The sequence below is a fragment of the Palaemon carinicauda genome, chromosome 27 (genome assembly GCF_036898095.1).
Source record: "Palaemon carinicauda isolate YSFRI2023 chromosome 27, ASM3689809v2, whole genome shotgun sequence".
NCBI lineage: Eukaryota > Metazoa > Arthropoda > Malacostraca > Decapoda > Palaemonidae > Palaemon > Palaemon carinicauda.
In genome coordinates, this window is record NC_090751.1 from 11,811,664 (window position 1) to 11,824,192 (window position 12,529).

Sequence of the window (12,529 nt, forward strand, 5' to 3'; positions counted from 1 at the left end):
TCAAATAAATTTTAAAGCTGTCTTATTTCATACTGCCAGATTAAAGGAACATAAAAGAGGAAATTTTCTGCAAACTATATTAGGTACTACAAAAATAAATATTATATACAAGTAGTCATAGTACAATTATTCACAATTTCAAACTAGGCATGTTTGTAACAACATGCTATAACAGCTCTTTGGACATCATTTGTGGTTTATTTATAGTAGATATTCTGTACTAGACTGCTTAATTCTTTTAGCCAATGCGGAGAAGTCACAGTGTTCAAATACTACTTCATAAGGCTAAGTATACATGATCTTGAAAAAAAAAAAACAACACACGCAAATAAAAGTATGCTGTGGTCTTTTACCATCGTATAAAAATGTGTAATTTCACAAGGAAATAACAAAAAAAAAGATATAAGGATTCTTAAACCACAAACAAAAAGATAAAAAAACCCGGGGATTTGGAGTTTAAATATCAAAATAGCATGGCTTCATTACCTGAACATTTATCTTCAGACTGGGCGTATGCTTCCCTTCCAGATTGCAATTGCACTATTTTTTTTTTTTAGAAAATATCACAGCTAGTAATATCCTAAATTGCTTCCATAAGGTATCCAGCAATTGACAGTATTTGTGGATAACACACAGAGAAACACTGTATCACCAATTGACAGTTTCAGGATCTCATCATTTATTTATGGAAATTTTGGACTCCAGAGATAACTTTCCCCACACTCATCCAGGGGCAAAATATCTCAAAGTCATTTATAAAGTTCTTCACATAATATACCACTGGTGTAATCTATAGGGAGTACCTAATAAGCTGAGACTCAAATTTATATCTATTTATATTTGTATCTAAAATTTGTTATCTATTTGTGTATGTCCTGGACTACTGACAATATGGGATCATTAGTAAAAATTCTCAAGGTCACTGTAATCATGTCTCTTGTACTTTACTTACATTTTGTAAGCGGCAGGCCACACTCACTCCTTCTTGATGCACTCGATCCATGAAATAGTCTTTGTGAACATCTATAAGAACAAATTTACTACTTTTCCGGAGTGCATTTTATCAAATGCATAAAATTGTTCGTCTATAGGCTATAAGCTAATGTCTTTTGCAATATATTGTTTCCTTTTGAATAAGATTCAGCTTTCTCTTTCAAAATTAAAATTCAACTGAATGAGAAGTGTGTTATATAAAGTATGACTGTAACGATGTCATTATATTTATGTTTATTTATGTTTTATGTAAAAATGTGGCAGAGCTTATCTTATGAAGACTGAGAAATACATGTAAGATTTCATAAAGGTTATGTAGAGCTAATTGGATGAGGATTAATTATCTAGTAATGTAACAATACTGAATTTAAAGCTTATGATTTTTGTTATAAAAAATCATCTTGATTGTAGTGTAAAACAAAGTAAAATCGATGTAGTCAATACTTATGGAAACCGAGGAAAATTAATGCAACTAAAATAATTTTTTCACGTACAACACATTAAAAGAGCTCAAAATCAACATTCCATAGCTCATATATGACGTTAAATAGTAACTTTAATGGCAATGTCAGACATACTGAAAAGGACGGTTAATGTTACTTTATATAATCCGGATCTTTGTTCTTACAGGCCTAAAGATTTATCACTAGTTACCATTTCATAATGATTAATATTTGTGTCAGCAAGAAGTGACCTCGAGAAATTCAAGGCCGATATGGGTTAATCAGAGTAACGGAATGGACAGGGTATTGTAGTGTTTCCTTCTGTACTCCTTTCTGGGTCAAGTTCAAAAGTATTTTCCACCAATATACAAAAGGGTAATTTCGAAGATGAAATCTAATTCGAGTTATACAATTTCATAATTTGAAATCGAATAAACATTATATTTCGTTAAGAGTCAAGAACCGCAAAAAGTCAAAACACTGAACAGCAGTAATTTATATTTTTGGTGAAATTGAACTTAAAAAAACATCCATATGTCATATTCTTCGAAAATTATCTTACTGGAATTATTAGGAAAACCAATTCAAGAAGTAAAATCCAAAATTCCATGTAACCAAAGGAAATATGCACTGAATATCCGCTGAAAAATGCCAATGATGCTTGATAAATAATGTTCAACACTAGATTTGCAAGGGCTTAAGGTAGCAGTCATCTTCATGGCATAAAGAATGTAAAACTTTCAACTTATTGGAAGAAAAACTGAAAAGTTAACTTGATCAAATGCATGTGCAACCTAACTGCTAGTTGTACTATCATTGTCCTCTTAGCCTCAAAGTCTGTAAGTTTTACTAATTCTTGGTTTACATAGTTTCCGGATTTACTGGTTCCTGATGTATTCTTACTTATATAACAAGATTGTAAAAGGCAGTTAACATTAAGATATCACAAAGATGGCCAAAGGATCACATAAGACCTGTCAAAAGGATCAAACTGTCAAGTGTCTTTGTCTTTAAATAATACAGACCAATTTATATGCGGTGCAACTTCTGTTCTTTTGATTCAACTAAACCTAATAAACTCAATTTATAATATAAAACCTCTTGTATTTTTCTTCCAATTTGATTTGTGTTCAGTAAAACCAATCTCAAGTTCTTCAAGGCATTCAATAGATACCCATAAGAAATTAATTTCATGTCATGATGAGACAATTCAGCAACTATGACTGATTCTCATGTAATTTTTTTTTTTGAAAAATTCAGCTTAATTTAAGAGTTATACCTACTTATGAAACTGCATTGTACTAATTAGTTGGAAAAAAGTCTCCATATCAGTATCTACAACAAATTAAGTAGATGATACAAAGGGGTGCTTGCATTATGCCAGAGTATTTACAAATGTAAAGTCTCATTAAAATTTTTCAAACTCAAACAAGACACTATGAAAAAAATTGTGAAATATAATCTTTTGAATTTTTGGAATAACCAAACATCTTTTCCAATATTTCTAAACCGATAACAATGACCTCATACAGTACTTCAGTAATTGCTGTCATTTGTTAGCTCACACGTTCAATTCTTACACATTTTTAAACGCACTATTGTTTCAGGACACTGAAATGTAAGTACATTCACTGGAAGTTCTGTAAGAAAAACATCCTTGACCTCTACATTGAAATCACACAACGTAACACTTCAAGAATCGCAACACTGATGCAACAATTGTATTTCCACTATGACAACCATTTCAAACAGCTTAGGAGACAGTAAAGCAAGAATGCAATTACTCTAGGTAAGAAATGCGAACTTATGAAATGAGGTATCTTTTAACTAAAGTTCTTATTCATTATGATCTAACATTCGCTGCAATCCAACTTGAGGTAACGGACACTTTGTGGTATATGCCTGGTTGGTGATCGACGGCACAACCAAATCCTGCCGATGTTATGCCAGCCAGGAACCATCTTCCCTCCTTCTGTACGACCAGTGGGCCCCCAGAATCTCCCTGCAATAAAATCGAAGTCTTAATACAAACAGTACCAGGGAATACTCCTATGATTAGGAGGAAAGTTTTATACTGTATATAGAGGAAGTCATACAGCCATTGAGTTGACAAGAATGATATCCATGAATGAGATGCATGATTAAAGATGAGAGTAATAAATAAAAAATTAATAAGTAGCATTGAAAGATGAGCTAATTTCCATATATCACAACAACACGCCAATTTTTATAGAATATAGCAAGCTCTCCCGATATTATAAATCACATTCATAACACTACAAGAAAAAACTTTAGTTCTCTTTACATATAGTGCAGGGAACTATTGTCCTTGTTCAATTATGGGGGTTGTAAGAGATGACTTGATACCTTGATAAAATAACTACCAACAGCTGGAATACCTTGGCATCTATCAAAGGAAAACATTATCAAAGATATAGGTCATACAACAACTGTATAATTATTTCGTGGCTAAAGAAACAATCGTTCTGGTGACAGTTGATGACAGGTTTCTTTTAAAAAAATGTCAGTGTAGTTTCATGCGTAGTTTTGAAAAATTATTAAAGAATCAAAGTGGAAAAGGGACCAAATCAGAAGCTCGTTGGGGTTTAAGTGTTTACACAGGGCACTTTGATGAGAGGAAGCGAGGTCAAAGGGACAATCATATGATTATTGAAGGTTAAGGTCAAAAGCAAAATTTCAATTGTTGAACACTGGAATCTTAAGGAGAATTGCCAGATAAATGGGACCTCAAGTATTTAATATTTTCTTTTAACCAGAGAGGAAGGCAGTGTGATGGACATATAATTCTAATTCTGAAAATAGGTTAAAACATATATTTAATATTATACTTTTCTGAGAAAATTTGTGCAAATATAAATATTTCAAGTGAAACAAAAAAATTAAAGGACACGTTTTGCCTAATTTACTTCATAAGGCTGATCTGCAATTTGCACTAAACATGTTTAAAGTTCATCAATATGAATTTTAAGTTCGTAGTCATAGTGAGAAACCTACCAAGCATTCCTAATTAGCAAGACACAAGAGAACTGAGATCCACCCAATAAAAATATCTTCTAAATAGACTACACTGCACTTACCAGACACGCATCCATTTTTCCTTCCGAATGTCCAGCACAGAACATTTCAAAATGCAGCTTCACGTCTATTCCTTTATGATGGTGCCAACGCAAGCATTCCTCATTATCTATTATTGGAACCATTACTTTACGCAGAATGTTCGTGCCCGTCTTACCTGAAATTAAAACATGGGTATTACCATATATACTAATCTGTTAAAGTGGTAATTAAAAATGCCCAGTGTGCTTTTAAAAAAATGACACTGAAACATTACAAAGGGAGATAGAAATGTGCAAATTTTGTTGAAAGTCATAAAGTTGTTTAAACTTGTCAGAATGCTGTACGGAACACACTGAAAAAAAAATCGAACATGGATTTTACCATATACTATATATATATATATATATATATATATATATATATATATATATATATATATATATATATATATATATATATATATATATATACATATACACACACACATATATATATATATATATATATATATATATATATATATATATATATTAATTAAAAAGGCATACAATATGCTTAACAATATAACAATGAAACATCTAAAAGGGTGTTAGAAATGTGCATATTTTGTCGAGAAGGTATAATGCTATTTAAACTTGAGCTTGCTTAACGAAATTCAATGAGGAAAAAAAAAAACAGAAACATAGAATGATTATGAAAATTCTAACAATATTTACTCTTGTTTTATTATAAATACCAGGAAAACAATAGCAAGCACATTCAATGGACTGGCTGCAGAAGGAAGGAAACTCATCATAGAGCAGAGTAACCCTCTTCCACAGAGTAAATATGGGGTAAGAAATAATAAATCTATGATTACCCAGTGTTATTTACTCACCGAAGGAATTATCCGTCTTCCCCCATCCGGCCACGACGCCAACATCTCCCCCGAAGTCATCGTTGGTACCCGGAAGGCAGATCGGTAAAATGTTCTCTCTGTAATGGACCGGCCGATTCAGCCGAAGCACTGCAATATCGTACCTGCGAAATGACACGTCAAGGGATCGATCAGTGTGAGGGAATTGCAACTTCAAACAAAATCAATTGCATTGACTGTATACACACAGAGAGGAGGATCTAGTTAAATGTTGTTACTGTTCTTGAAATATTTTATTTTCATTGTTTATTCTTCTCTTGCAGTTTATCTATTTCATAGTTTCCTTTCCTCACTAGGCTATTTTTACTAGTTGGAGCCCTTGGGCTTATAGAATCTAGCTTTTCCAACTAGGGTTATAGCCTAGATTGTAATAATAATAATAATAATAATAATAAAATAATAATAATAATAACAATAACAATAATAATAATAATAATAATAATGACAGATTGCAGAGGCAATGAGTGTCACAACTGAGATGCTGTGGCCACATGTTGAGGATGGATGGTGGGGAGGGAGTGAGGAAGGATCAGGGGGAACTTATTGGGGAGGGGTTGATTGATTGATTGATTGATTGAGTTTCCTGGCATCTTAACATTTAAGGTCATTGACGCCGAAGTTGTGTTGGGAGGAGAAGATCGAGAGGGAGGCGGAGAATTAGATGGCGAGATAAGGTGAAGGATGATATGGAGAGAAGAGGTTTGGTGGAAGAGGCTGCCTTTGATCGAACGAATTGGAGAGGAAGCATCAGGCAACCGACCCCTTAATGTAGGGAAGAAGAAGAAGAAGAAGAAGAACACTTCATAGATTACATATTTCTTTATTGATGTGGATGTATATATTCTCACGGACATTCTGCAAATTTCTTTAATTCGTTTACCCTTTTATTGATGAGAGAGAGAGAGAGAGAGAGAGAGAGAGAGAGAGAGAGAGAGAGAGAGAGAGAGAGAGAGAGAGAGAGATTGAGATTACCTGTCAGGCTGAGTTAACATATATTTAAAATTTGGGTGAAGTCTCTTTTCCAAGACGCTGAAGGTCTCTTTGGGCAGGGGCTCAGAATACTCGCCAGTGTCCTTCGTGTCGAACTCTCCCAGATGTACTGTGATTTGATTCAGACGCGCCCTGGGGAAGGAAGCACATGTCTTATTTTATTTATCCTGGAAAATTAATGCTTAAATAAATGCAAAACTTAAAAAAGCACATGTCTTGTTTTAACCATCCTGGGAAATTAATGTTTTAAGAAATACAAAACTTGAAGAAGCACGTGTCTTGTTTTATTTATCCTAGAAAATTAATGTTTAAATAAACGCAAAACTTAAAGAAGCACATGTCTTGTTTTAACCATCCTGGGAAATTAATGTTTCAAATAAATGTAAAACTTGAAGCACATGTCTTGTTTTATTTATCCTGGAAAATTAATGTTTAAATAATAGCAAAACTTAAAGAAGCACATGTCTTGTTTTAACTATTCTGGGAAATTGATGTTTAAATAAATGCAACACTCAAAGAAGCACATGTCTTGTTTTAACCATCCTGGGAAATTAATGTTTAAATAGATGCTAAACTCAAAGAAGCACATATCTTATTTTAACCATCCTGGGAAATTAAAGTTTTAAAGAAATACAAAACTTGAAGAAGTACATGTCTTATTTTAACCATCCTGGGAAATTAAAGTTTTAAAGAAATACAAAACTTGAAGAAGTACATGTCTTATTTTAACCATTCTGGGAAATTAATGTTTTAGAGAAATACAAAACTTGAAGAAGTACATGTCTTATTTTAACTATTCTGGGAAATTAATGTTTTAGAGAAATACAAAACTTGAAGAAGTACATGTCTTATTTTAACCATTCTGGGAAATTTATGTTTTAAAGAAATACAAAACTTGAAGAAGTACATGTCTTATTTTAACCATCCTGGGAAATTAAAGTTTTAAAGAAATACAAAACTTGAAGAAGTACATGTCTTATTTTAACTATTCTGGGAAATTAATGTTTTAGAGAAATACAAAACTTGAAGAAGTACATGTCTTATTTTAACCATTCTGGGAAATTTATGTTTTAAAGAAATACAAAACTTGAAGAAGTACATGTCTTATTTTAACCATCCTGGGAGATTAATGTTTAAATAAATGCAAAACTTAAAGAAGCACATGTCTTGTTCTAACGATTCTGGGAAATTAATGATTTAGATGAATGCAAAACTTAAAAGAAGCACATGTCTTATTTTAACCATCCTGGGAAATTAATGTTTTAAATAAATGCAAAACTCAAAGAAGCACATGTCTTTATTTTAACCATCCTGGGAAATTAATGTTTTAAAGAAATACATAACTTGAAGAAGTACATGTCTTATTTCAACTATCCTGGAAACGGTACGTTTTAGAGAAATGCAAAATTTTATATTCACAGGTATGCTAAGTGGATGGTTAAACATAAATACTAATAGCTATTTTCCCTGTTGAAGCCCTTGGGCTTGTAGCCTCCCGCTTTTCCAACTACGGTTGTAGCTTAGCTAGTAGTAGTAGTAGTAGTAGTAGTAGTAGTAGTAGTAGTAGTAGTAGTAGTAGTAGTAGTAGTAGTAATAATAATAATAATAATAATAATAATAATAATAATAATAATAATAATAATAATAAGCATGAGTTATAACCTGAAAAGGAACACTCATTTTATGAATGAATGGGTAGTCGATGACATTGATTCTCATTTGTACACGTCAGATTTTTTTTAAAACAGTGGCTGCTTTTCTTTTTGAGGAAGGATTTAAAAAAAATAAATCTACATTTTTCATGGATGAAAACTATAGAAAGAAAAATAAATTACTGCCAAAAGAGTTCTAGACGAGAAATATGTTTGTTTGTATGTATATATATATATATATATATATATATATATATATATATATATATATATATATATATATATATATATATATATATATGAAAATATATCACAAGCACACGTGATTTTAATTAATGTAAATATCACCCACGAATGGCATTTAATACCGAATTCTATCTTGGGAATATATATCCACTTGGAATTCATTTTATGGTAACAGCTTCTGGCCGGGTGGGGATTCGAACCACCACCTGTACGGCCGGAAACCATGCTGGCAGGGAACCTACCTCTCTATATATATATATATATATATATATATATATATATATATATATATATGTATATATATATATATATATGTATATATATATATATATATATATATATATATATATATATATATATATATATATATATATATACATAATCATCTAGAATATTACCTAATAGTAATGCTTACTTCACACTTACAAAATGCTTATAACACAGAAGGTTGATAAAACACGTTAATAACACACAGGTTCCACTGGGATTCCCGACTTGTACAACTGGATGAACTCATTAATAAACTCAATGATACATTGTGGTACATAAACTAATTAATTAATATTTACATCACATTTCAAACAATTCATTGGTGAAGCTGAAAGTGTCAACAATGGTAATTGACTGTTAATTACACAGTAGTATATGACCTGAGACCAATTTTTCTTCGATGAATATTATACATTTCCTATCATTTATAACAAAATTATAAAAAATGAAGAATTAATGGAATTTTTGTAGTACTCACCAATATTAAAATCTTTATCTAGTATCATAAATTAATTGTTTATCAATACATAAAAATATGTGATTTTTCACATACCATTTATCCGCATACAAGTTTCCTGAGACCAAATTTTCTTCGATGAATATTATACATTCCCTCTCATTCATAACAAAATTATAAAAAAATATAGAACTAATGGAATTCATGTAGTACTCATCAAAATTAAAATCTTTATCTATTATCATAATTTAATTGTTTATCAATACATAAAAATATATGATTTTTCACATACCATTTATCTAAATACAAGTTTACTCCTTATTCCTTATCAGAAAATTTCACTTTAGCTACAATTGACTCTCTCACCTGTAATATTCTTATTTTCATTCCATTCGATTGTAGGATTAAATATTTGAAGAACGAAAGTATTAGATAAATTTGGGAATAGAATTGCTAAGCAAACGACTAAACCAAAATCTAAATTTAACTTACATGAGAGCAAAATAAGATCATATATTCATAGCTTAGGAAAGAAATACAGTCAATATACTATTGGTTTTAAAATTGCAATAAAAGATTCATAAAATTACCATTAACATCAACAGAAACATTTACAACGCCATAGCAACATTACAGAATAACAGGAAAATAACATTGAGGGATAATTTCCACACCATTAAAAAGTAAAAGTAGTTAAGGTATATTCACGTTAACCAAACCGAGACTCACCAATTTGAGATAGATTGGGCGGAAAGAAATCAGATGTTGCCTTTCTTCAATCGGTCGAAAAGTATCAAAACAAACTTCAGACAAATTATAAACGTCAACGCGTCTATAATTAATAGCGTGGTTGGGAAAAAAAAACTCAGATACCTTCACCGTTCCATCGAGCCACTCATTCGAAGAGGGTGTAAATTTGGGTGTGGTTTACTTCCAAGATTACCACCATTACATTGGAAGAAATCTCGTTTACCATCAAGACAGGCGACAGATCACGAGGAAGAAACTTTTATATTCGAATCATAAAATGATTTCCACTGAACCATATAATATAAATGGGATATCTGTAAAATTCTAGACGTCACATTTGAGCCTAATGACAATGATTGTACGATACTGATCACTGATTTTGATAATTGAGAAGATGACGCTCATCTAGCTAGAACAATGTGATGAGAATTCATATGCATGGTAATGTCAATGCTAATATAAAGACCACAATATCACTCTATCGAGGGAGTATCCGTGATTGTGGTTTCATAAGATCCAGAATACGAGGTCACATGAACGTATATACAGTGATTGGGACATATGACCCACCGCTGGGACCTGGGAAGCCATTCAGCGGCAAAGTGCAACTGGGGGAAAGCCCGTAATTGCATTATGAGTACAAGGGACCGACGTGATGCTGCAAATACCCTTAATGCCTACAGTGCAGCACTGTTGGTAATATCACCCCTACAGAGAGAAAATATTGATTATATAGCCAACGACGTTCAGTGAATATGCTAAAGGCTGCATCAAAGTAGAAAACATCTAACTCAGGGGTTCCTAACTTTTTTTTTCTTCTGTAGGGTTATGGTGGGCGATGTGGTAATGTCCTTGACTGATGAACGCCAGACTGGGGTTTGAGTCTTGCTCAAACTTGTTAGTTTCTTTGGTAGCTGCAACCTCCACATCCTTGTGAGCTAAGTATGGGGGGTTTGGGGGAGCGTATAGGTCTATGCTGAGTCATTAGCAGCCATTTCCTGGGAGTCCTTGATCCTAGCTCAGGTGGAGAGGGGACTTGGGCGCATATATGGTTAGTTTCTAGGACATTGTCCTGCTCGATTGGGCAATGCCACTGTCCCTTACCCCTGCCATTTATGGGCGGCCTATAAACCTCCCTTGGACATTTTAATAGATTCCTGTGTACCCCTAAAACAGAGGATGAAATTGAGAAACAGTGAAATTGATATTGTGATATAATCTTATTATCTAATCTTCTTGCAGATTACCTTATATATCGCGCAGTACTGGCTTTTATATCAGATCCAATGTGCCCCCTGGAGTAAAAACATATCACTGAGGGTACATATACCCCGGGGTGGGGAACCCCTGAATAAACTCGAATTGACTTCAGCTCAAATTGTCAAACTCCCTTTCTTCTCTTCTACTTCACTCAGCTTGTCAGGTCACGATGATGTTTTCTTGCATTCCTGTTAGCATCAACGACTTGGAACATTCGACGAGTCTTGAACTTTTCTTATAACCGTGAATTCTTCTTCGCGGCTTCCTAACTGTTGATATGGTCTTGGCAATCTATACCATAACATTTTATGTAGGTTAACTGTTATTATGGCCTTCCTAATTGTCTTATGGTTCATCTATGAATGGTTACTATAGTTTAAAAGATATACACATAAAAATAAACATAAACACATATACACACACACATATATATACATATATATATATAATTATATATATATGTTAAAATTGTCCATATATATATATATATATATATATATATATATATATATATATATATATATATATATATATATACATATATATATGTATATATATTATATATATACATATATATACATATATACATATACATATATACAAATACACACACACATATATATATATATATATATATATATATATATATATATATATATATATATATATATATATATATAAATAAACATAAAAACCACAATTGTTCCTTTAGAAATCATAGAAAATATATAAATATAATCCAACTTAATTACCATTCTTTTCCGATGTAATACTCTCGTTTTATACCTACAAAAAGACAAGATTAAAAATTCAAAACAATTGATATAATTTGATGTAATACCCTCCTACCTGTAATTCTGAAGAGTAAAGGAAAAAAAAAACAGCAGAAATATAAAATGAAATATAAAAATCAACTCGAAAAATATATTCCTTACTTATGAACGCAATGCGCAGCCGTAGCCACGAAGAAGTGATTGATGAGAACTCCTCCACACTGGTATCCGGATATCCGGATGTGAGCCTGCCAGGGGAATTCGCCAAACCGGGCCTCGTTCCCCCCGATGATCCTCTTGGCAAACTGCGACACTCTCTGAATGCCGCATCCTGAAACGTGGTCATGTTCAGAACATGTTAGCAAGGTTATGTTCAGAACATAGCATGGGTCATGTTCAGAACATGTTGGCAAGGGTCATGTTCAGAACATAGCAAAGGTCATGTTCAGAACATGTTAGCATAGGTCGTGTTCAGAACATAGCAAGGGTCATGTTCAGAACATGTTAGCAAGGTCATGTTCAGAACATGTTAGCATAGGTCATGTTCAGAACATGTTAGCAAGGGTCATGTTCAGAACATAGCATAGGTCATGTTCAGAACATGTTAGCAAGGTTATGTTCAGAACACAGCATAGATCATGTTCAGAGCATGTTAGCATGGGTCATGTTCAGAACATAGCATAGGTCATATTCAGAGCATG

The 12,529-nt window shown here is 32.4% G+C and overlaps 1 protein-coding gene across 6 annotated transcripts in view; it reads right to left on the reverse strand.

The window, feature by feature from the left end:
- Positions 1–306: 306 nt before the first annotated feature.
- Positions 307–12,529, reverse strand: part of LOC137620532 (trypsin-1) — a 255,486-nt gene continuing 243,263 nt past the window's right edge. For all 6 annotated transcript variants that reach the window (XM_068350740.1, XM_068350739.1, XM_068350735.1 and 3 more), the window contains 5 exons: positions 11,991–12,159; positions 6,403–6,552; positions 5,392–5,534; positions 4,535–4,689; positions 307–3,438 (listed from right to left, as the gene is read on the reverse strand). In XM_068350740.1, the coding sequence (XP_068206841.1) occupies positions 3,280–3,438; positions 4,535–4,689; positions 5,392–5,534; positions 6,403–6,552; positions 11,991–12,159 (776 nt within the window). In that variant the 3' untranslated portion in view covers positions 307–3,279. The remainder of the gene's footprint in view (positions 3,439–4,534; positions 4,690–5,391; positions 5,535–6,402; positions 6,553–11,990; positions 12,160–12,529) is intronic.